The sequence below is a fragment of the Thermobia domestica genome, chromosome 2 (assembly GCF_964235325.1).
Source record: "Thermobia domestica chromosome 2, izTheDome1.hap1.1, whole genome shotgun sequence".
In the NCBI taxonomy this organism is placed as follows: Eukaryota; Metazoa; Arthropoda; class Insecta; order Zygentoma; family Lepismatidae; genus Thermobia; species Thermobia domestica.
The window spans coordinates 98,400,038-98,426,200 of NC_137455.1; the positions used below are offsets into that span (position 1 = coordinate 98,400,038).

The 26,163-nt window shown below is 39.8% G+C and overlaps 1 protein-coding gene across 2 annotated transcripts in view; it reads right to left on the bottom strand.

Moving 5' to 3' along the window:
• LOC145674312 (stromal membrane-associated protein 1-like) overlaps positions 1–25,828 on the bottom strand; it is a 58,234-nt gene extending 32,406 nt beyond the window's left edge. For both annotated transcript variants that reach the window (XM_081744194.1, XM_081744183.1), the window contains exons 1-3: positions 25,588–25,828; positions 7,192–7,325; positions 1,749–2,145 (exon numbers count right to left, since the gene is read on the bottom strand). In XM_081744194.1, the coding sequence (XP_081600320.1) occupies positions 1,749–2,145; positions 7,192–7,325; positions 25,588–25,705 (649 nt within the window). In that variant the 5' untranslated portion in view covers positions 25,706–25,828. The remainder of the gene's footprint in view (positions 1–1,748; positions 2,146–7,191; positions 7,326–25,587) is intronic.
• Between the last annotated feature and the right edge of the window lie 335 nt (positions 25,829–26,163).

Consider the following 26,163-nt stretch of genomic DNA (forward strand, 5'->3'; position numbering starts at 1 on the left):
TTCCAATCAACAAATAGTCGTGCGCGCAGTGATACAACATCGAGTTATGCCGTTTGTTTTTGAAGGGTGCAAAGGACTGTGAAAAACACTCTAGAGCTCTTTTCAGATGAGAAGTAACATGAGCAGCAGCCTATAGTACGCAATATTTAGCGCAAGTTGCCGGACTGCGGACTCCTTTTTCTCTTCTCACTCTTTTCCCATCTAACATTTTAGCAAATGAGTTGACAGGATTGTTCTTAATGTTGAAAATGTTATTCCAATAAAATCTGGAATATTCACTTTCCATGCTGGATATACAATTACGAACTAAATTAATTGTCTTTTAATTTACTCCATTAGAACTATTAAAAGCATGTCGTCTATTTGATCCTGCTATCGCCTTCTTTGTATTTTGTCACGGTGTTAGCCTGAGTTCGAGATTTATTAGAACAAGTTATAAATATTGCTCATTACTATTTCATGAAATCTCTTGTATTTCTTCTATATGATGTGTAACGGTCATCTCTAGTCTTCCTGTCAAGAGGTTAGTTTCTTCGTTGATTTAGAGAGGCTTTCCTCGCTGACGACTTCTTTGTTTCAGCTCAGATGAATCACAAAATGAAATGAATTCAAAAATTGACAACTTTTTTAAAGTACATTTTCTATGGTTCACGAAAACACAATGCGTATTTTATTTATTAAGAAAGGATTTGAGGAACAGTTATAAGAGTAAAACTAAGAAGTCCTGTTCCCACCTAATTGTATTAGCTCTCCGCGACTCGAAGCAGTAAAGTTTGTTTTGATTGCAATAATTTATGGTACCATTTAGATACTTGTGTGCTTGTTCAGTAATCAGAAGCTCATATGTTGAGTAGAAAGGAAGAGAGAGGGGGTAAGATGGATGATAAAATAGTTAAATGTGAAACACGAAGAAAATAAAATCACATTGCCTATACTGGATAAAGAAATGTTTGTTTTAAAATTGTGTTACGAAAGAAATAGAATCTTCTATTTTTTAATTTACGCCACTTTTATTATATACGTGAAAATGTTTGTTTAAAAATACGCAGTTACAAATGCATCTCCAAGTAAAGACAGTGTAAGTAGTATTGGTAAGTTATTTTGTGTACTATTCTGTGATGGGTTACAGGTTCGATTTCATATAAGAGGGGAAACACTGAACAAAAACTTGAATCAAAATCTACTAGCAGCTATACGAGACAAGAATTCTAAAAAAATTTCACAATTATTTTGTACGGAGACATAAAAGTGTCATGACAAATTGACATAGATTACATGCGGTTTGCACATGTGTTCACAACTCATTTTTCTCTTTGCTAAAGACAGCAAGTAATGTAGCAATACAATATTTCTAGGTGGCGCATCTGGTATTATTAACATTCGGAATGGTATGAAAAGTCAGTTCGCCTGCCACAACTGCATAACTGCGCTATGAGACAGAACAGACCGCTCAAGGCCATGTAACTTATCATTTGAAACATATGTGTACTATTTCTGGGTATTACCGGCCTTAAGTCTGTCTCGTATGATGGATAACGTCCCACGGAGAGCACACTACCGGGGAAGGAGGAAAGCTGCCTGGGACTTTTAAGTTAAGTACCATCCTGGCATTTGCCTGATGCACATGAGAAAAACCTCATTCAGGAAGGCTGACCTGTGAAAGTTGTTACACCTTTTTGACAGAGTGGTAAGCACTTGAAGTTAGGATCTCTAGCAATTACTACGGAAATAATATGCAATTATCTTACCTAATCCTAAAAGATCTTCAGTGGCTGTAGCCGGAGGTTTTTCTGGTTCTTTCTTAATTTCTGCAGCTCGTATAGGTTTTGGAGTTGTGCTTCCGCTACTACTTCCTGAAGAGCCTTTAGGTTTTGGCAAAGGAGCCAACGGAAGATCAATGACACCAGAGCCACTCGTCTGCTTTCTCTTCGTTTCTTTCTTCTTCCGGCTTTCCTCGATCTCCTGATCCCAGTTGACTTTAGGCATTGGCGGCGGCACCCATTCCTTCGCAATGTACTTCTTCTGCTCATATTTGGCACGAATAAAAGCCTCTAAAGAAGAATCAGTCTGCGGACGTCGAAAGTTGTCTGGCAAATTCGCTTCGTAGACGGCTCTTGCCCTGCTATTGCCCATTTGCTGTAAGCACTAAAAACGAAACAGAAGGTAAGTTACAAATAACAGAAACAGCTTGGATGCGTATTATATAGTTATACATTCACCTCTAAGCGATCTAAAGAATAGTACAGTGGTTATCAAAGTGGAGGTCACAATGCCTAAAAACTGAATTATGTTGTAATAAAATGAAACTCTCAGCTGTTAGGTGCTAAGTATTTTTAAGATTAAGAAACTGTAGCTGTATAGACCAATCTGGGTGCACAAATGCTTCCTTTCGGAGCTATAGATTGCCGAGAACATATAAAAAAAAGAACTTTAAAAGGTCAATAACTCCAAAATTAAGGGACCTACCGTAGTCGGGTCACGACTTCACTTAGAAACTAATATGTACGCTATACAAATATCCGTGTTTCAGAATCCTGCGGTACTCACGCAACAATTTTTATAGAGGGAGTTTGGCGACGAGCATATAATTTGAAGTACTCACTAACTACTTCTATAAAAATTGTTGCGGAAGTACCGCAGGATTCTGAAACATAGATATTTGGATAGGGCACATGCTAGTTTCTAAATGAAGTCTTGACCCAACTACGGTAGGTCATAGTTTTGGAGGTATTGACCTTTACCAAGTTCATTTTTTCACGTTCTCGGCAGCCTATAACTCCAAAAGGAATCATTAGTGCATCCAAGTTGGTCTATACTTTTTGTCTTATCTTGATGTCAGGAATCACCTCCCAAAAGTTGTCGGTGTTGTTTTGAAACACACTATATATATAAAAGTATTGAAAGTAAGTATATCTTCAATTGAAATTTCGTCCATTACAAAACATATCTTTAGAATAAACTACTCATTGCATTATTTTTCTTGATCTTTTTCGTGTCAGTGGTAATTATAATTAGTATATTTTTTTTAATACCATGTGAAATTTCAGATAGTATTGCAAGGGAGTCCGCAGATCCCTTTCCGAATGAACAGGGGGTCCGCGTTATCGTAAAGTTTGAGAACCACCGGACTAGTAGATATAGCTACGAATAATTTTGTGGAAATCACTGTAAACTTCTTTAGTGTAAATGTAGAACTAAAGCTGCTTAATCTGTTACATCATTCTTATCGACTTCAAGATCAATCTTTCCTTAATTCAAGATTGATGCGATTTGGTTATTCCGTCACATTCAGGAGTTTTGGTCGAAAGTTCTGAAGGTTCTCCACTTATTATCTTCAAAATTACAGTATTTTACGTCTAAGAAGTTTTAACTGATTACATCTATTTTTCATTTAACGTTATACATAAGCAAGGAGCCTTCTTGAAAGTTTTTGGTTATAAAAGAAACAGTTGTTTATGTGCAAGTTTGATCACATGTTCATTTTCCTTCAATTTAAGCAATCCAGCAAGGAAACATTTTCGTCTGCATATAGTGTAGAAAGGATTCATCCATTAAATCCGGGTTCTTTCGTCGTCTTTTAGTTGGAGGCAACTATATAATGTGATGGCTTTAGCAGATTTAGTTTTCCTCTTACACTGGAGACATCGAAATTGGTTCGACTAAGCTGTTTGTAGTTTTCCACAATATTTTCAGGCGCTTAAGACATAAGCATTTAATAATATCATTTAATATAATACATGGAAATGCACCTTACACGTTAATACGCTAAATTACATTGAAATCTTAATTTCAAATGTTCAAACAATATCACCAATAATTTCAAATCCTGAATGTACGCTCATCCCTCAGGAGTGTGGATTAAGTTTTTACAGGTTACATTTATTTTTTCTCAATTTTCGTATAACGTGTAAGACGTAGAAAAATCTAATATCTTCTGAAAACTTCGTCCACAAATTCCCAGGACGGAAGTCAGTTCGTCGGTGTTCGAAATTACTAGTGACTGATACTATATGAACATTTTTGGGGTACTTGAAGGTAATAAATCTAAATTTCCAAAATATACAAACGGAATGAAAGAACGCAACCATCACTATATAGTGTGGCGGAAAAGTGCAGGATTGGCAATTCCTAATTAATACCATAAATTCCTCGTTTAAATTAGAAAAAAAAAAATGCAACAAGAGCAAAAAACTAGTTAAAACAATAATCAACATAACTGAAGCTAATCTCAAAAACCTAACCAAAATGTTATGAGTTAAAAGTAAGTAATGCATTCCAGATGATTTGCTTCTATTATTTTGATTTAGCATTTACGGTAGTGGTGGTGGCTATGAACTTAATTACAATCTATGTCTCTTAACTGTTTCTCAAGTGCATTGGCAGAGGAACATAGGATGGAACTCTACTTTTCTATATTCTATTCGCTGTTCCACGATACATTCTCCTTCATCCCTGACTTCACATTATGATTTGAATAAAACTATTGCTATTCTATTCTTTATACGCCTGTGGCTTAAGTCATGAACATTTATTTTCAGTGTCTGATGTTTCTTTTGTGAATTAGACTCAAGTGTGCTGTACTAAGTTATATTAACGTGTATAATACAAACTTATATCTCACAATTAAAAACGTTAGTATCAAATTTTTGTTATTTTGCGAAGATCAGTTTGAGATCGATTGTCTCTTTGTAGACGCACTCACTTCTAGTGCGTCGGGTCCCTCGTTCGACCCCAGCTCTCGCCAAATTAACTTTGTGATGGATGAAAACAGTATGCGTGGGTTTTCTCGGGGTTCTCCGGTTTCCCACCCACTTTCTTCACTCCACCATTATCATTCATCTCATCATTACCGTCTCCTTTAGCATCAGTACATAATCGGTATTATATATATATATACGTACAATCTGTAACACAAAAAATACATTACATATACATTATGTACCAACTAGCCAATGCCTGTTAACTGTTGAAATTCTACTAAAAAAAGTATGAAATTCTACCTCTTCCCTATTTAATGTGGATAAAAGCTATGGAGAACGAAACTGGTTTTGTATGGGAATCAACTAAGCGTCAAAAAACCAACGAGAACTATACGAATAAAACTCCTAGTGGCACCCGTACAAAATATAAATGCATCAGAAACTACTGAAAGATGGCCCACATAGTGTGTCGAATCCTGTAGCCAGCTGGGTTTTACGCCAGCACGAACAGGACCCACAAATTTCCAGATAAATAGCGACATAAATTGTTAGAAACACGTGTACTGGAGTAATACAACTTCCCACGAGTTAGGTTCATTCAAAGAAGTCATTAGTTTGAAGGTGATAGGGTGTGGATATGTAGCATCCATATCATCTACTGACACAAATCTCACTCCTTCATGTTAATGTTACCTCGAATGGACTTCTTTCTATTTCCTCACATACTCCCACAAGTGCTCATGCCGGTCCACGTCGACTGGTTTACGTGTACTGAAGATTGTGCCAAGTTAGGATAACATTAAACACATTCTCTTCTAGAATCTACGTGTAGGTACTCGATATATTCGAACTCGCGAACCTGACTCTTGGGCTCTAAAAATATGTGACAGCAATGCGAGAACAAGCGCTATAAGTAAACAGCGACCCTGAGCCTGAACGAGCATGAGCCCCATTAAGACAGTGAGTCCAAATCCTTAGCGAACATCAGCCTAATGAAGAAAATGGGCGTAAACAAGCTAGAACCCGAGTGAGCCCTGGCTGCAAAATGGTCATTTGCAGTGGATACTTCAATATACGCGATATCAATCTGTAAGTACTGAACTTTCATCATGGACAGCAACTGAGGAAAACAAGCGAAACTGGGCAAATCCATCAGAGACGCTTGAAATGATTCGGCAAATGTACAGAGATTCTGCAATGAGTCATTCGAAGGGTTTTGAGTGGCACGCGCGCTTTAAGAGCGGAAGGACATCACTGGAAGATAATGAGAGATCAGGATGATCCTCAACGAGCACAATACCCGAAAATGTCGAAAACATTCGGCAACTTGAGCATGAAGATTGTCAGGGAACAATCCACAACATTGCTGGCACTGTCGCTGTCATACAGCACAATGCAGACAATCCTTACGTGTAATCTGAATATGCGCCGTGTTACAGCCACGTGCATCCCCAGGTTGCTAATCCAGGAGTAGAAGGAACACCGCGTCGAAGTCTGCCAAGAACACCGTCAGCTTGCCGTAGATGACCCGTTCTTCATGTCGAGGACCATTACCTGTGATTAAACTTGGGTGTAAGGGTACAACCCTGAGACAAAGCAACAGCCTTCACAGTGGAAGACCCCATCATCTCCACGACCGAAAAAGACGAGACAGGTCAACAACTCGACCAAGTGTATGTTCATCGTCTTTTTCAACAATCGCGGCATTGCACATCACGAATTTGTCCTCAGAAGCCAGACCGTCAAAAGCGAGTTGTACTATCAGGTTTCAAGGCGTCTGAGGGAGAATATCTGGCAAAAGCGACTGCATCTGTGAAGTGCGAGAAACTGACTGCTCCACGACAACAATGCATCCTACCACCGTGCTCTCCTCACTCGTGAGTTTCTCAACAGAAACATGATCGCACTTAAGGAATCACCCCACTTGCCAGACCTTGCTCCTACGAACTTCGTCAACTTCCCGAAGCTGAAGATCTAGCTCAAAGATCGCCGTTTGGAGACGAATGAGGAAATCCACCACGGATCTCAGAATTGGTTGACCTGTTTCGAAAAGAGGACCCCCAAGACACATTCCAGCAGTGGCAGAAACGTTGGGAGTGATGTAATGCTGTACAAGGTAACTATTTTGAAGGTGATAGTGTGTAAAAGTAGATCAAGTACTTTCTCGTAAACAGAACTAGTCTCGAAACTATTTGATATCACCTCGTATTTTATAATCATTTACTTTCCTTTCATTAATCAACCGTCTCCTCTAGCCTACAGGGCATAATCGTGGAACATAAAACTAGAAATTTCGTTTAGTTTTTTCCACCTATTTTGAGTTCTGTATCACTGTTGCGTTGACTTTATACATTACAAGCAATTGACATACATTCTATAACAACACGATGAATATAAAATATACGAGTTTTCAAGGTGTTGATTAGAAAAAAAATTGTCAGTAAGCAATTTGGAATTCATAGACGTTATGTAAAAGAACAAATTCACTTACCACGACCTGTTCTGGTGTCCATGAATCCAAGTTTACAGATTTAACTTTGGAGATATGTACACCTAGGTTTCTGTGGATGCCGGCACATCGTATACACAGGAAAATGCCTAAGTTCCATGACGCCCATCGTGGTCCTATGTAAAGATAAAATATTGTGATCAACGTGTTATAACTGAAGACAGAAGAGCAACTTTATATTTGCACAATCGTAGTACAGTTTCATACATAAAATATTCTTTGTTATCGAGTAACTTCCACTTTAGTGTGATTCACACAATTTCTGATGATTCTTGCTTAGCTGTACATTGTTTAATCGAAACTACTTTCGTTTATATGGGTTATCTGTAAACCAATCAGGGATGGCAAAAACCATGTTTTTTTATTAAAAAAACAAAAAAAACAGTTTTTTTGTTTAAATAATTTGTTCTATGTATTTATATTACATATGGACAGAAAAAAAGTTTGTTTCGCCTCGGTGTTCTTATGCAACAACAGGGTTATGGTGGAGGGGTCACATAAGCTTAAAGCGGAATCTAAACGGCTCTCCACAGCTTACATCAAAGAGAAATTGTCCACCATTTGGACCTGAAACCGGGACTAATTGGTCTTAAATGCGATGAGTCTGCCGACTCACTCACGAAGGACTCCTGATAAAAATACGTTGTACTGATCTGTACGTACTTGTCAATATAATCGTCAAGAGTCATTTCAGAAGGACAAAAGATAGACAGTTGCACAAGTGAAACTATTACACAAAATTACATATAAATCGGGAAACTCCCGCCTTAGTCATTGGGAAAATCCTATTATTACTTTAAACGCAAAGCAAGTCCCGTTATTGCTTTTCATGTAAAATTTTAAAGTCAATGTATCATAATCAGTACGCTAAAACTGAGGTATTAAATTTCAAATTTAATATGTAGATAGCATTCAATAAAATTAAAACAAAGTCCAACCCAAGCTAATGTTGAAAGCTACGGAAGCAGTCCATAAATTTTGCCATGTCTATCAATATATTTACGCAATCTTTGCTTTTTTATGAAACAACAGGCAGAAATATACAATTTGGTTTCGTTTCGTATGTTTAGGGGTGACATCTTTATGTATGTAATACTAAGATTATCAAGAAGAATTTAGCTTTAAGTGACATCCGAATCGCTACTTGGTTTACAATTGAAACAAGGGTTGAGGTTCGACCGAGAATTGAACATGGGACAACTTTATTAAAAGGTGAAAAGGAGATAAAACTAATGAAGGTGGTTTGATATATGAAAACGGCACCACGAAATTCACACGATATAAAGCACTTTTCGTTTTATTATTTTTTTTTAAACCAGTTGGTTTTTTGAACCATGGTTTAAACCAGCTAACCCTGAAACCAACTAAAGCTGCCTTACACTGATAAGCACTGCTCTCATCGAGGCTCCAAACGGATCTTACAAACAAAAGTTGTGCACCAAAGTGAATCAGGATAACCTTTTGTTAACAGTCCATGTTAAGTACCGAAATAAATTACTTAATTCACAAGCTGCTAGAAACAGAGCAACTTATACAATGAGATTTTCATCTATTTAACTATACTCGAGATACGGGAGCAGATTAAGAATACTGGGGAATCTTTTAGAATTAAAATTTACAGGTAAAATTCGTTCGTGATAAAGATAAGAATCGGATAAAGAATCAAGTAATTTATCACAATGCAATATCAATTTGATTTGATTAAGTAATGAATATAAGAAATTACTTACCGGTGCAACAGCATCATCAGTACTTAATTTTGTATCATTTGGCTATATAATTTTACAACGTACATAAAGATATGCAGGACTGGCGAGTCTTTACTTTAGGTAAGTCATTCAATGAAGCGATTACTAAGTTTAGAATTGATTCCTCGGAACAGTTCCTTAAATATTTCCTCAAGAATCGAATCGGTTAGAAATCATGGCGGCTCATGCAGTAATTTTTTAAAAATTATTTTTAACACTGCTTGTTTGAAGTTCTGGTAAATTTAGTACCATGCCAATTCTTTCTTTTAACGTAAGTCCTGAATTAAGAGAAACTTCAAATATGTAATAATAACAGAAAAGAAAGAAAGAAAAAAAAAAGGACTCCCTCATTACAAGAATAAAATATACCTTGCACTAAAAATGCAAGAACTGAAAGAAGTTAATGAAATTAAACTCGCATTTTGAAAACGAAATTAGACGTTTCTTGTAAACGAAAAATAATATTCTTTTAAATCGAACGTTATTTGAACAGGTGTAAGAAAATAAAACCTTAGGGTTCCTCTAATCAACGGTACGTGACGTTTGGCCCCGCCGTTTGGGCACTGGACGTTTGGGCGCGAGTTAAAAAGTCGTTATGTTAGGCGCTGAGTACTAAGTTCGAATCAAGATATCACAAGGTGTCTACTGTAGTGGAAGTCCTTGAATTATACTGGACTTTGTTTTACATACTAGAAATACTGGAATTTCAAAATTAAACTGAATTAACAATTAAATTTTGTAAATTTAAGTTTCAACGAAAGTTAAGTGTGCTTTTTATTTGATAACTTTTCAAGCCAAATGTAAGTAGACCAGACTACGTATGATTGACTGCATTACATACATAGCAGGGTGGAAAAAAATCATGATTTTTTTTGAAAAAAATCATTTTCGTTGATTTTTTTGATTTAAATCGATTTTTTTGATTTAAATCAAATCTTTCTCCTCGTATAATACAAGCTGCGAACTGAAGAAAAAGCATTAGGAATTAGTATTAAATGCTAATTATGCCATTTAAGTGAAAGTATTGGGGTTGAATTTTGAATTATCCCCAATCGTTAACATATATCAATCCTAAACAATGTTTCTTTACTCTTTTAAAATATGGCTCTTTTTAAAGGTAAATTATAGACTTTCAGTCAAGCAACTACAGCATCATCCCTATTTATCCTAGGATCATGGTACATACATCACTCTCTTTAGAACAGCTTTTGAAATGGTAACATTCACATTTCTCTGTCATGTGCCTGAAGCAGGAAATTCTGAGAGTAATCGGCATTTTTTTTAAACTTTTTTTTTAAAGTTTGATCCCCTCAGGATTCCCCTGTGTTAACGCACAGATCTCAAAATCAACTGGGAAATACTAATGGGTGTACTAAATGTGTGTACAAAATTTCAAGCTTCTATCTTGAGTAGTAAAGGTGAGGAAACTATTTTACAATGAGCTAAGAACATTCCCACAAGGTCCCAGATGACCCGGATGTAATATAAAAATTTCCTCAGACATCCCTATTTATCCTAGGATCATGATTTGTACGTTACTCTCTTCAGAATAAAACAAATTTCAAACGGTACCCTTCAAACGTCTCCATCATGTATCTGGGGCGGGTAAATCACGAAAAAAGAAATTTTGTTAAAAATATATTTTTTTTTTAAATTTTTATGTGTGGATCCCTCCCCTTGTTTTAAGGCAGAGATCTGAAACAAATCTGAAAAATACTGAGGGGTGCTCTGAGTAAATGTGCAAAATTTCGATCTTGTAGGTGCAAAAGTAAACCCGCGAAAAATAATATTCCCCAAATACCCCACATTTCCGTATAAAACAGGATCTCAGGTAACAGTTTGCTGAGACATCCATATTTATCCTAGGAGCATAGTACGTACACCATTTTCTTCAGAATAGAACCTGTACCTTTCAAACAGTACCATTCGTATGTCTCCATCTGAGGCGGGAAAATCACGAAAAAAGCTATTTTTGTTAAAAATATCCTTTTTTAAAAAAAAAATTGCCCCTCTGAACCCCGCTGTTTCCACGCAGAGATATGAAAACATCTGAAAATTATTAAGGGGTGCACTGAACGAGTGTGCATAATTTCAGTCTTCTGAATGCAAAATGTAACCCGCCAAAAAGTAATAATAATACGCAGTGTTGGGTAAGTTACTTGTAAAAATGTAACGCGTTACAAGTTACTTTACTTTCCCTTAAAATGTAACGCGTTACTGCCCACCAAAAGTAACTGTTACTTTACTTCGAAAATAACGCGTTACTTTTAGGTCCGAAACTTTAAAATTCAGAAAAAAATATGACTTCAATTTTCCGTACTACTATTACTACCGCTATTATTATTATTATTATTATTATTATTATTATTATTATTATTATTATTATTGCGCGTTCTGAATCTCTTTATGTAAATGCAAGGACAAGTTTTTACTTGATATATGAACATTTTCATATAATGTAACATTGATAAAATGTCATACTGCGTTACTCGTAGGGATGGACACGAGCGAGTTTTCTTTGACACTCGATTCGACTAGAAACAGACATCTTTGAGTTCGATCCGAGAACTCGATTCGAAAAATTTCCTCCAACTCGACTCGAATTGGGGTCGAGTTTCGAGTCGACTCGAGCCAAATCCGGTATGGAATGGAATGGAAAAAGGGGTTGGGGAGGGTGCCTCGACAACAAAGGTCTTTTGCACCCGTCATTGGTAGTACAAGAAACAGTCACATGAACGACGAAAACACAGACTGGTCACTGAATGTGGTGAAGGTCAGACAGTAAAACGATCACTCGCGAGCACTAAAAGGAAGATGGTACACAGATCGGAGGTCGGAAGCACTGGAACACAGAAGAAATTCAAAGCGCCGTCAAAACATGCAAATGCCGCAAAAACTGGAACAGCTTCAACACAGTGGCTTCATCATCGCCGAGAACAGTAGCGAGGTCAGCTGGCAGTCCAAACAAACGTCTGGCAGCAGCAAGAGCCACACATTCCACCAAGAGGTGACGAATACTCTGGGGCTGACCACAATGATGACACACAGGCGGAGGCGTACGGTGCAGAAGATGTGAATGAGTCAGATGACTATGGCCAATCCGAGGGCGGGCCAAAATCCGCTCTTCCAGGCGAGATGATCGGGAGCTCGTCGACCAGACTCCAAGGCGGGGCTTCACTGCATGCAGCTTATTGGGAATCTGCTCATCCCAGGAGGATTGCCAGCGTTGGCGGAGAATGTGAGCAAACACAGAGCAGACATCAGAGCTAGGAACAGGAAGAAGACAGCGTCGACCAGCAACAGCAGCCTCCTTCGCAGCAGCATCAGCAAACGCATTGCCAGGGATTCCAACATGGCCAGGCACCCAACAGAACGTTACATCATAGCCCTCAGCAAGTAGTGCATGACAAGTAAGGAGGACTTGCTGGACCAGCGGATGCGTAGAAGTGACATCGGCTAGGCTATGTAAGGCGCTGCTGGAATCAGAGCAGATCACAACACGGCGAAGATGGCGACGGCGGATATGGTGGAGACTCTCCAAGATGGCAACCAGCTCTGCAGTGAATACTGTGCAGAATGGATGAAGCTGGAACCTGAAACGGTGGGCTTCCAGGACAAAAGCACTTCCGACTCCATCAGCCTGCTTGGACCCATCAGTGAAGATAAGACTGTGGCCTCGATAAGAGGCGAGGAGGCACAAAAACTGTTGCCGAAATTCCAAATCGGTAGTAGTCGCCTTCTTGAACCTCAACAAGTGGAGATTGATCACAGGCTTCAAAAGCTGCCAAGGTGGAAGAGGCAGGAAACCCAGCGGAGAAAGCGCAGGGAGATCGACGTCAAGGTCAGCTAAAAGCTCAAGGGCACGAATGCCAAAAGGCCGGGTGCAAGTGGGTCTGGCTTGATAGCGTTGAAGACGAGCACCAGCATCCAGGGTGAAACTAGACGGGTGATCAATGGAAGCTCGCAGGTGAAGCAAGTATCTCAGCTGCAACAACTGGCGACGATGATCCAAAGATGGTTCGTTGGCTTCGACGTATAAGCTGAGGATCGGACTTGTGCGATAAGCACCTATCGCAATGCGAAGACCCAGATGGTGAACAGTGTCCAGGTGACGGAGGAGAGACAGACGGGCAGAGCCATACGCTACACAACCATAATCCATCTTAGAGCGAATGAGGCTCCGATACAGTCGAAGCAGCACAACGCGGTCAGCACCCCAAGTGGTATGGGAAACCAGGCGCAGCAAATTCATCGCACGGAGACAACTATACTTCAGCTGGCGAATATGGGCAGTCCATGCAAGGCGGCGATCAAACTCAAGGCCCAGAAAACGAACACTCTCCACATATGACAGACGAATAGGGCCCAAATAAAGATCCGGATTGAAAGCACAGTTCTTCAGACGACAGAAGTGGACACATTTCGTCTTTAGTGAGGAGAACTGAAAGCCGGTGTGGGAAGACCAATGGTGAAGGTGGTTAAGCGTCAGTTGTAGCTGGCGAACGATGGTGCGAAGGTCATGTGACCGACAGTAGATGGTGAAGTCGTCCACATACAGCAGCCCAGGCACAAAAGGTGAAAGTTCGGCCATAACACTGTTCACAGCCACAGCAAATAAAGTCACACTGAGAACACTGCCTTGTGGAACACCAGTCTCCTGAGAAAAAGATCGAGACAATGTGGATCCAAGCTTCACTCGAAAGGAGCGCTCGCGGAGGAAATGCTGGAGAAAAAATCCCATATGTCCACGCACGCCCCATGCGTGCAATTGCCGCAAGATACCATAACGCCAGACCGTATCATAGGCCTTCTCCAGGTCGAAAAAGATGGCGACAAGATGCTCCTGGTGGCGAAAGGCGTCCTGGATGGCAGTCTCAAGATGAACAAGATGATCGGTCGTGGAACGATACCTCCGAAATCCACACTGACAATTGGAGAGGTGGCCATGATGCTCCAGAAACCAAACCAACCTGGCGTTGATCATCTTTTCGAGGACTTTACAAAGACAGCTGGTAAGGGCAATCGGCCGATAGTTGGCAGAAGACGTTGCAAGCTTGCCTGGTTTCAGGATCGGGAGTATATAGGCTTCCCGCCAGGCAGTAGGAAAAACCTCTTCAGTCCAGATCCGGTTATAGAGGGTAAGAAGATGGTGGAGTCCCTGAGGAGGGAGATGCCGAAGCATAGCATAGTGAATATTATCCGGACCTGGGGCAGTATCCTTCGTAGAGCGTAGAACAGAAGACAATTCTTCAGCACTAAAAGGTGCATTGTAGCTCTCGCTGTTATCAGAGCGAAAGGCAAGGGGCACACGCTCCGCACGCTGTTTCACAGGCAGGAAGGCTGGAGGATAATTTCCAGAACTGGAGACATCAGAAAAATGGCGACCCAAATCCGCCACAATGCGATCCTGCTCCGTTACAAGATGACCATCAATAAGCAAGGCCGGAACACCAGTAGATGAGGATTGTCCTTGGAGACGGCGAACTTTAGACCACACTTCGGAGATGGTGCTCTGCACAGAAAGCGATGAGACATACACACGCCAGCTGCGGCGTTTAGCCTGCTTGATCAAATACCGTGCTCGAGCACGGAGGCGGCGAAACTCAGCTAACTTGAAATCACTAGGGGCACGTCGAAAGGCACGCAAGGCTCGTCGGCGGGCACGGATAGCTTGGCTAATTTCTGCAGACCACCAAGGAACAACACGACGACGAGGAAGACCATGATGGACAGGAATAGCCGCATCAGCTGCCATCTGGATGCTGCAGTGAAGAGCTGCACAGTATGTATCCACAGACCACCTAGGATCCGGTGTAAAATCAAAGGCCGCAGCAAAGTGTGTCCAGTCAGCCTGACGCAGGTTGTAGCGAGACGACGGTCCCGGTAGAGGGAGCTGGAGTCCGGTAAGTACAATGGGAAAGTGGTCGCTGCTACAAAGATCTGGGTGTACGCGCCACTTCAGTTGAGCTCCTAAGGCTGGGCTACACAAAGACAGGTCAATATGTGAAAAGGTTCCCGTTGCAGCGGAAAAGTGTGTTGGGCTACCATCATTCAAAAGGATCAAGGGCTGGTTCGCCATGAAAGTGGACAGTGCTCGGCCACGAGGGTCAGTCCGGATAGATCCCCACAAGACATTGTAGGCGTTGAAATCACCAACCAGAATGACAGGAGCTGGAAGCTGGCTGTAGAGGTTGTCCAGATCAGCGGCAGTGAAGGCCATGGAACGCGGGAGATAGACGCAGCAGATGGTAACAGGCTGCGGGAGAAACACTCGTGTTGCAACCGCCTCAAGGGTCGTAGTTAGATGGAGCAGTGTAGAATAATAGAGCCCAGAGACACCAATGGCGACACCGCCAGCAGCACGACCGTCAGTCAGCTTATCCTGGCGATAGACAGTATAGCCACGAAGGATACAGTTGGTGGTGGGTGTGAAATGAGTTTCTTGTAAACAGAAGATAATCGGATCCAGGAGCGAGAGAAGCTGTCGAAATTCTTCGTGGTGAGTGGAAAAGCCGTTGAGGTTCCATTGAAGCAGGGCCATGATTTAAACAGAATCGACCACAAGAAATTTGCCACTGCCTTTCTTACGGCGTCGCGGAGTCACCTCGTGAAAAGTTTCGCAGGTGTCTTCTTCCACACCATCCATAGAAGAGGCATCATCAGCAGAGGGACTGCAAGATGGTTTCGGTTTCTTCGAGTTGGGAGAACTAACAGAGGGCTGACGGGCCGCTTTCGAAGATCCGGTGGAAACAGGCGTCGATTGAGAACCTTTCTTCTTGTCCTTCGGAGGTGTAGAAGTAGCAGGTGGCATAGTTTTTAGAAATTTCTCTCGTCGAGAGCGAGGTGAGGTAGGTACTGCAGCAGAGGCTGGCGACGGAGAAGGCCGCGAACGAGTCATGGTACCCGTAGACTTGCTTGCACTAGATGGTAGAGATGCTCCACAAGTACAGCCAGCGGCAGAAGCAGCAGCAAAGGTGGTCTGGGTGCTTACATTACAGGTTTGGGTGCCAGTCGTGGTCAAGGATACTCTGGAAGCATAACTGCCACCAGCAGGCAGCTTGGGCATCACGCGGCGGCGGGCCTCACCAGCAGAGATCTTCTCAGTGACTATCAGTTCTTTAATCGCTTTCTCCTCTGTAAACTTTGGGCAGTCCCGGGACCAAGCAGGATGGGCACCATTACAATTAACGCATTTAGAAGAGGCGTTGCACTTGTCAGATCCATGGGAAGGTTCACCACAGTTACCACAAGTGGCGGGTCCATTACAAGTGGGGGCGGAATGACCAAAGCGTTGACACTTAAAACATCTCAATGGCAACGGTATATATGGTCGGATCTTCAGTTGTAGGTAGCCAACACGCAGAGTAGGCGGCAAGGTAGGTAGATCGAATGTCAAAATATAGGAATGGGTGGCTACCAGTTGCCCATCCCGTTTCACAGATATACGATGCACGTCCATAACATTTGAGTCACGGAGCTCTTCCAGAATGTCCTCCACCGGTACATCGTGCAAATCCCTGCAGGTAATCACTCCTTTACTAACATTCAATTGGCGGTGGGGTTGAACAACAACAGGCACCGATCCAAGCTGTTGACACTTCAAAAGAAGAGTACACTGCTTATCATTAGTCTGTATTAACAAGGTACCATTACGGAGTTTCTTGATGTGGCCATCCGGGAAAGTACCCGTGGCAATATGGCAAATCTGTTTATAAATGATGAACGGCGATAACTTTTGTAGAGAACCAGCTGTCGCGTCTGACTTATCTGCAATGACTAAATATCTGGGTACTGTCTTTACTTTGCTTTGCTGAGTATTTTCTGAAGAAGGTGTTTGATGCAGAGCCATAGGTATAGTAAACCCAAAGTCTTCTCAACTTCCCCGTCATCGTTCGAGGCGTCCAACGAGGTGGGCAGGTCCTACCTGCTCCACCCTTGTCAACAAGCTGAGCTGTGACTCCAAGTCAAGCTGACAAGGAGCCAGGGCCACTTGAAACACCGACTGATGGGTACTTTCGAGAAGACCCACGTCCCACCGTGTCTGGGGAAGAGATCAGTGATTCTTCGGAGATCCCTGCGCTGCATACTCCCAGCTTTCCCTTTCCGGGCATCACTCCATCCGGTCCGGCTGGGTGCAAACACGTTTCACTCCTCGGTCTCACGATCCCGGGTCCAGCGTCGTCCAATAGCAACCAAAGCTCATGTCCATATCCATGCAGGGGTCATGTCAGAAGATCCGTCCGGCTTCATCCGAGGCATTTTTGGTTTCTGCAGCGATCGGTATTTTTACAGATTGGGTGATCGGCCCAACCCAACCCCCAACCTGGAGGACCAGTGGCTGATTGCAGTTCCGAAGAACTGGGCGATGGGGGCGCCACATCCCGACGCCGGGGCCAAATCCGGTGTGTAGTTTCGAGTATATTCTTTAAGTATATTACATAAACAGTATAATTATTATTAATGACACTACTAATACTACAACTTATTATTATTATTATTATTATTATTATAACAACACTGTATATTAAAAGAAAGATAGTCGGTTTGTATTTGAATACTAAGAAACTAGTTGATTGCCAACCTCGGTAGTCGTGAAGTCTAGGAGTCAAGGACATTGTTCACAAGCTTCTAAATTTGGATTGATGGTCTAGGTTGAGTATTCGGGCTCGAGCCAAACACAGTTGAAAGTTAGAGGGCACTGGCCAAATATCTTCAAAACCACTCGGTCCGGGTTTAGAATTGTCAACGGTTCGAGCAGCTCAGCTCATAGCTCATTCACTATCGATCCGAACCGAGAAGTGAGCCGAGCCAACAGTTCACCCAACCGACTCGGCTAGAACCCTCGGCTCAGTTGAGCCTTACCGAGCAAATGGCTCATCCCTACCAAGCCAGCTCGAGCCGATGGTTCACCCCAAGCGAGCCCTCTCCAAACCGAGCTAAGCCGAAACGAGCCGAGCTTGTTATAAAAAATCTCTTGTAGTCTCGCTATCGAGACGAGACGAGATGCGAGCCGTGTCCCCTCTCGTGAGCAACACTAAAAGTATTCCATATTACTGTTTAGCTTACATTTCTCATGGCTTTCGTTTTCCAGTGTAACCAGGCCATGGTTTCAAGACGACTTAAAACGAACGACCCATTTATCAAACTCGACTGGACTCGAAACTCGACGCGAAAAACTGAATCGGCTCGGAACTCGACTCGAGGATATTACCCTTGATTGACTCGAAGCTCGACTAGAATTCGAGTCGACTCGAGTTTTAGCTTGACTCGTGCTCATCCCTAACGTTAGAAAAAGTGGTTGCTTATTATTATTCTGTTAAACTAATTATATAATAATAACAATGTTATGTAAAATTAAAAATAAATAATATAGAGAAACATTACACTACTCTATAATCAACGGGACTCTAGGATAAGCAAACTGATCTGAAAGAACTCCAATATTACATACCATCAGCAAACTATTTTCTAGTAATAAAGTAGGTCTGCTCATCAAAACACAGTTTATTCATATTAACTCCTTACTTTAAATCGTTAATTATGGCATCCTAGTTGTTGATAAATATTTTCCGCCGGGGCACTTCAGACACTTTACTTTTAAATTCTATCCACCATCATCCTCAGCTCTTAAGAAAAAAGGTATTGTTTTAAATGTTCGAATGGTAAAATATTTTCGTTCTCCATCTTTATAAAAACAACACCAATCAAAGTAAAATAGACTACCGGTATCATTGTATTAGTTTACTCACTGAATATATTGATTTGGAGCTGTCAAAATCTACGACAAAATCTTTCAGGTGTTTGCAATCAGTACACATGCTTTCCCTAAGGCTGTCCTCATCTTCAAAAAACAGCAAGTGGCACTACGAACTTATCTGTTTCTTTGTGTGTCTGTGACTGTCGGTCACTGACATACGTAGTTCATGCTCGATTGTTTCATTCTGAGAAATTCACTTACAGGAAAGAAACATTTGTTTCCGAAAAAAAAAATATACATATATTGTAGTTACTCATCTGAAATGTAACGGGAAAAAAGTAACGCAAACTAGGTACGTTACCTAAAAATTTGTAACGCGTTACCGTTACAGTTACTTTGGAAAAAATGTAACGCGTTACTCGGAAACGTTACTTAAAAAGTAACGCGTTACTTGCGTTACGTTACTTCCCAACACTGATAATACGCATAACAAAAAATATCTTTTCAAATTTATGACGTCATCACACACTATGCCTCAACACAGAAAGGCGTGAAAGCATATGTAACGTGTTCTAAAATGCCTCCAGTCTTGAAGAAAACGAAGTAAAAAGCCTTATTGGTACTTTTGTAATTGAAAAATGAAGATCCTACCCTATCACCTAAAAATGGGTGATATAATTTAAAAGGTTAAGCATTAAGGAAAAAGTACAGCAACGTTTATCAAAATAACACTTTTTTTCACAAAAGTTACTGATATTTGGCAGGGGCGTATTTATAAAAACTCAGAACTAGCTTGCGGCATGAAATACATAAATTTCGCCTAGTTATAAAATTAACAAAAAAAAAAAAAAAAAAAAAAATCTGGAGAGAGAATAGCACCCCTCTAAATATGCCCTGTTGTCTGGGAACAAACAGACACACACAAAAGAGAATTTTCGTCTTAAATGTCGATGATGATTTCCCCGATGGAATAGTTAACGATTTTAAAACTCAAACCCAATGTTACGAAAAGAATAAAGCAGGATTGATCCGTTACCTGTTCAAAACGGGATTTTCCCTAATTATCCTCTGTATGACACTTGTTTTCATACTATACTCTACATCTGAGTCTCATTGTATTATGATTACTAACTTCCATAATCGAAATAACAGAACAGAAACGGGATTTTACTTATTTTCACTTTACATTAATTGATGTCGGAATTCGATTTAAATCGACGATTTTTATTAAATAAATCAAGTGATTTAAATCTTGATTTAAATCGTGATTTAAATCAGACTGATTTAAATCAATCCACCCTGATACATAGTGAGCCTATTCCATTAAAAAACTTAAAGCAGGCCTTCTACTGTAGTTACGCAATAAGTGTGAATGTCAAACACATTTCTAGTGGCTAAATGACCAATATATGTACACTTAACTATTATTTTTCACTTTGAAATCGTTGTTTTTTTTTTTTTTTCTTTCGCCACTTTCTTTAATGCAGATTAAATGCTTACAATGGGACGAAAAAAATGTGTGTTAAGTTTTGATTTTTATATTAGAATGTTAATAAAAAAAAAAAAAAGTGATACCAGAAATACGGCATACTACAGTTCCTAAACTCAATGTGTTAGACATCCTGTATGCGAAATATGTCTTAGACACCATGTATGCAAAATATCTTTCCCTCAACTCGATTAGGATATAGGATCTTTAGATTTCTGGGCTCTCGGCATCTAAGGCCATTTATCCCGTCACGTTTGAGGGAGCACACTATCCGAGGAAAGAAATGAAATGAAATCTTTGAGTTTTACGTCCCACGGTTATGCCGGTTAGGCTAAAGGAGACGGTGATGATGAGTAATGAATGAAATGGTGGAATGAAGAAAGTGGGAGGAAACGGGAGAACCCCGAGAAAACCCACGCACACGGTGTTTGTCCACCACAAAGTTCACTTGGCGGGGGCTGGGATCGAACCCGGGACCCCAAGCACCAGAGGTGAACGCTCTACCACTGAGCCACCGCGGCCCCCTATCCGAGGAAAGGGAAGGAAGAAAGGATTGGGGAAGGAAGGAAGCGGCCTGGACCTATAAATTAGGTACCACCCCGGCATTTGCCTGATGTGAATGAAGAAAACCCAGGAAAACCTCATTCAGGGTGGCTGGCCTGAAAGAGCGTGTTACACTTTTTCAACCGAGTGCCCCCACTGGGAATCGAACCCGGTACCGATCGCACCGAAGGCGAGAGTGTTAGCGACTACGCTGAAATCTTTTATTGGTAGTTCTTTATTGGACTTAAGGAAGAGAAGAGTTTGGCAAACGTAATACGAAAGAAAACAAATTTTAATATTCATAAATATGTAATTATTAACTTTAAAAAAAAAAAATACAAAAATTAAAGCAATATGTTTTATTTAACATTAAAAAAATTATTAACAGTTCGTCGGATTCCTTCATTTCCTAGCTTTCTTATATATTACAAAAATTAGATCAACATTAGATCAGAAGTACAAGAATCGTGAACAAGCGAAAAATCAATCCATGACGAGGTTAGGCAACAAATGCCACAAAGGCATTAAACTCTTTAATTTAGATGAATAAATAAGATAGAGATAGAAAATATACAGATAAATGAGGTGAGATAAAGATAGAAGTGTAGGAAATGTATATATCTTGATTGGCGCTTAGTTTTCAGTGCCTAGCTTACTTTATATGTCGTAAATTGTGATTTTTACTATGTACCTCGCGCCCAAACGTCCTGTCCCGTCTAATCAACGATAGGTAGATTTGCTTAGGCCTACTTTAATACTAAATGCGAACAGTCTTAGCACGATATACATTTAGTATTAAAACCTTGTTAAAACCTGCCTTTCAGTGAAAAAGTGTGCACAGGGTTTGGAGAACTAAACGGTCATCTTCCGTACTTAGCCCTTATATGTCAATAGGTTGATTTGATGTTTAACGTGTATTTCATGTTATGTGATGCTGGATGAGTAATTTCCTAGATTTCTAGTGCTGTATTATAGACACGCGTACTTCAGGTGCAGAAGGGAAGCAGAAGTAGGTAAGAGAAACTAAAGAAGGGAAATATGAAGAATACAAGAAGAAAGTGAAAAGACAAAAAAAAATCGATTACGTGATGAAAAAGAAAACTGAAGAAGACTCGTACGGAAGAGCAAAGATGATACAGGTAAAAAAAAAAAAAAAAAAAAAAAAAAAGTGTGTTCTTCTCACATAACCAGAAAACAAAGGGGCCGTTGTTAAAAAACTTGCATGAGAGTTTGTAGAAGTTCGTGAAAGTTCTTCATCATTATAAGACAGCAGTTCCACACGAAGTATATTTCAAGGTAGTAAAAAATACTGTGATAAACTTCTACAACAATGACAATGTTTATCAGGCACCAAGAGAACGATAATGATAGTTCAGGCAGACGGCAAGAAAACCAAATTCAGAAATATTATTTGCCTTGCATATTAGGAGAAACATACCAGGAATCCAAAGAAAACCATCTAGATATGAAAATAGGGCTTACTTTATTATTATTATTATTATTCGGCCGAGGTATGTTCTCAGATCCGTAACTCCGTCTAATCTTTGGGTGTGTATTTACCACTAAAACATTCGAATTTTACTCCCGTCATTTGACAATTTCCCGAAAAGCATTTCAAGTGTGGTTACAAATATCGTGTGATGCGAACATAGTAAAATGTATGGTGTCTTAGTGTGAAACCTGTGGAGGCGGCAAAAAGATAAATACTTAACGAACTTTTTTTTCTGACAAAAGAAGTGAAGAAGTAACGCATCACCAATAGGTTAAGGGTGATGGTGAGAACAGAACATGCCGTAAGAAAAAACCTAGAACTGTAGAAGATGCTTTGATAACGCTTAAAGAAAAGTTGTTAAATTTGTTCAGCATATCTTCATTTCTAGAAGTCAATCTTTTCATTACGAAAATCAGAAACAGAACTTGCAGCCACGAAATATACTATAACATACCGTGTGGATTTCAGTGAAAATTACTGCTTTCAATATCTAGATGAATTCCAATCTGCACATCGGGATTTCTATAGTTGTTCTTTGTATATTGCAATACTGTACTACGTTCATTAGAATAAAGGAGTACCATACGAATCATATGCTACTGTTTCTAACTACACGCAACATGATAAATTTTCCACTGCACATATTAACTTCTTGAATACCTTTCAAACACTCATCCGGGATTAGTAATAAAATACCGGTATATTCATTACCAGTCGGATATTACAGCACATTTTAAACAGAAATACTCTCTCTGTTTAACCATTCTGTAGGACAAAGAAATATCATGGCACTTTTCGTCAACAGCCTATGGGAAATGACCTATTGATCATATAGGTGGAACTGGTGAATTGAAGGGGCATGTTCGGGAAGCTACACGGGCAAGACAAATTGATCCGAAGTGTGCCCTGCAATTTGGAGAATGTGCTCCGACATTGTGCCCTAATATCCACGTTACTTACTGCAGTCAGGACAACATTACTGCTAATACGTCGAAACTTTTGCACCTGTGGATACCTCACACCATGGAAATTTCCGACATTCGTTAACACACGCAACTACCACTACTTTCATTACAGTTCTCATGTAATTGAGTGTACAGTAATTTCACCAGACTCTTCACCAATGAAAAAATTTCATTTGATTGAAGAGTCATTTATAGACACAGAACATACAGATGAAAATATAAATGCTACTACATGATCAAATTCGGAATTGCAAATATTCTCAGTTGGGTACCAGTTTCTTTTGCTGGTAAAAGAAATGAAGTATTTTATTGAAAACATTTTGCAAGTAAAATCCGAGGAATTGTAATTTAAGTTTGTAAGATATGATAATGAAAATATATTATACTGGCCTGTAAGAAATGACGAGTCTTGCGTTAATGTAACAGATGTGGAACGGAAGTTGAATCTGCCAATGTTTGATCAGAGGCTGAGACATACATTTAATGGCAACTTGTTCTCGGATAACGAAGTCATTGAGTAATAGAAGGTGTAATAATCCTACAGGTGCGCAGCACGGATCTATGTTCAGAAGAAATCAGGTTCGGGTCCTATCTTTATTACTTTTGTTAATTTAATTAAGGAATTTATTTATTGGTCTTGTCGGGTTTGGGCAGGGCTGCGTTGTAGAATTTTCGTCCGCGATGACCTTCAATATGTTTAATAGATGTAGCTATTTTGGCTTACATCTCAAAACTCAGTGGTTTTCAACCGATGTATAGCGACACACTGGTGTGTCCCGAAGTGCCATAAGGTGTGACGCGAAATTTTAGAATATAAAAATCATGAAGAATTTAATAATAATTTATTAAAATCGAGATAGACTGTACCGAACCAGTCAACACCTTCAGCGGCAACAATAACGCCCAGTACAGTCATTATTAAAAACTAATTGGTTTTACAATTATAACAATATTATTATTATTATCTATAATAAAAATATCAAATAAGTGTGTCACGATGTCTTGAACGTTCAGTAAAGTGTGTCGTGTCTTTTGCTTTTCTATATACCTTGATATGTTAAAGAACTACCGTATGTTGGCTGGGGTGAAGTGCCGCGGCATCAGAAATATTTTTCACGATTATTACAGACTTCGATGAGAGGAACACAACGGTATACAACAAAAGTTTGTGATCCGACTTTCGGATCTTTAAATAATCGTAATTCTTTGCTACTTTCACATCCACATTCACTTGAGAAGCGTTACAGCATCAAAAATGTTTTTCACAATTACCATAAAATCTCGTTCATAACACACACACACACACACACAAAAAAAAAGCGATTGACTTTCGGAACTATAGGTGCTGGTTTATTTTTGGCACACCACATTTTGTAAGATTCACAGGTAAAATTCAATACTTTGCATGAAGATACATATTTATAAAGAACAAATTTCCCCAGGTGATAGAATTAAATACAAAGTAATACATCTATATTTTAGGTTTAAAAGTGTAGGATTACTACTGTAAAATCATTACAATTGCTTTACGACGGGTAAAGTAAGTGAGTTGAGTACATATGAAAGATAACTATATTAGATACTATTTTCCATCGGCGGCGTATTTCTAGTAGTACGTAACCATGACAGGTGCTACTGAAACTCGCATTACCAAAACCGATTCGTTTTCCCTACCCTCGCTGACGCGCCTCCTTTCTTCGGACGCAGCCCCGAGCTATTGTACGGAAACACCAGCTTCATCATACCTGACTCAGATAACATGGCCACCTAGTATTAGTTGGTTTGCAGTTTTTGCACTGTAGTTATGCCATACATATGAACGCCGTATTTATACGCAACTCGTAAAAGAATTGTAATTTTTCAACAATTAACTTCTGACGGCCCGATTGAATTTTATCTAAAGCAAGTGAGAGTTTTTAATTTCGCCCAGCTCAAATCATTTAGGAGACAATAAGAAGGAAATTCGTGAAAGAATTTTAACTCTTCAACAAGTATTTCGAGCGATGTGCCAAAAGTAAACCTGCACGATTCTGACAGTTTTGTTTGTACAAAGTACAGATCATTATCGAACATTTCGAGATTCTTTTAAATATCAAGTAAGTTGATCCATGCTTTTTTTGTTTTGTGTAATCAACATTATACTAATTACGCATACTTTCAATCAAAAAGAAAATCAGAATATCGCGATACACTCACTTCCTGTGATAACCTGAAAAAATATTAAAGCTGTTGCCCTGTCAAAAACATGTTCTCGCACCGTTTAAATACTTTTAATTCTAGTTATATAATAACCGCCGTATAAGTAAAAACTTTTATATGAAATTAAACTACAGTGATCTGTTTAAAAAATAATTTCACTATTTTCAGTTTATCAGCTTTGTATGTGCTACGTTTACACGCCCGATTGGCTTGTATCTACTGATTTCTCCTTCGGAAGTTCTTACCTTTCGCATCGCAGTCAACACAATATTTGTTGTCATCATCTCGTAGCATTTCCGTCAATAGTGTTTGACATTTCTCCTGAATAAGCTTTTGTTTATCCCTTTCAGCTTTAGTTGACATTATATATTGAATTTAAACGAAATACTATTGTCCACACGCCTTGACACGAACACACACTTCAACCTCGCACCTGTCGGCGTCACAGCAGCTCAAATTCCAAGATGGCCCCTGCACCTTGCGCAAAAGGTTTTGCGCACAAAGCAATCAGCTGACGAACGGAATTCAGCAAGTGTCTCTTTAATACTCGAGAGAACAATTGCGACAAGGCTATTTAATCCTCTAAAAACACGCAAAGGAAAAGCAAGTTTGACGCAAAGCAAGTTGTTCATACCGATATTTATCCAGCTTTGTAAATTTTGTACCCATCTGCACGTTATCCTTTTGGAAAATAAAAAATGCATTTGAGGTTAATACAGGTGCATTATATACATACAAAAGAGTAAAGAGATGTAAATGGGTCACACAGATGAGAGTTGTTCCGTTTTTGCGTGCCAAGTCCGTATCTTGATCGATAATTT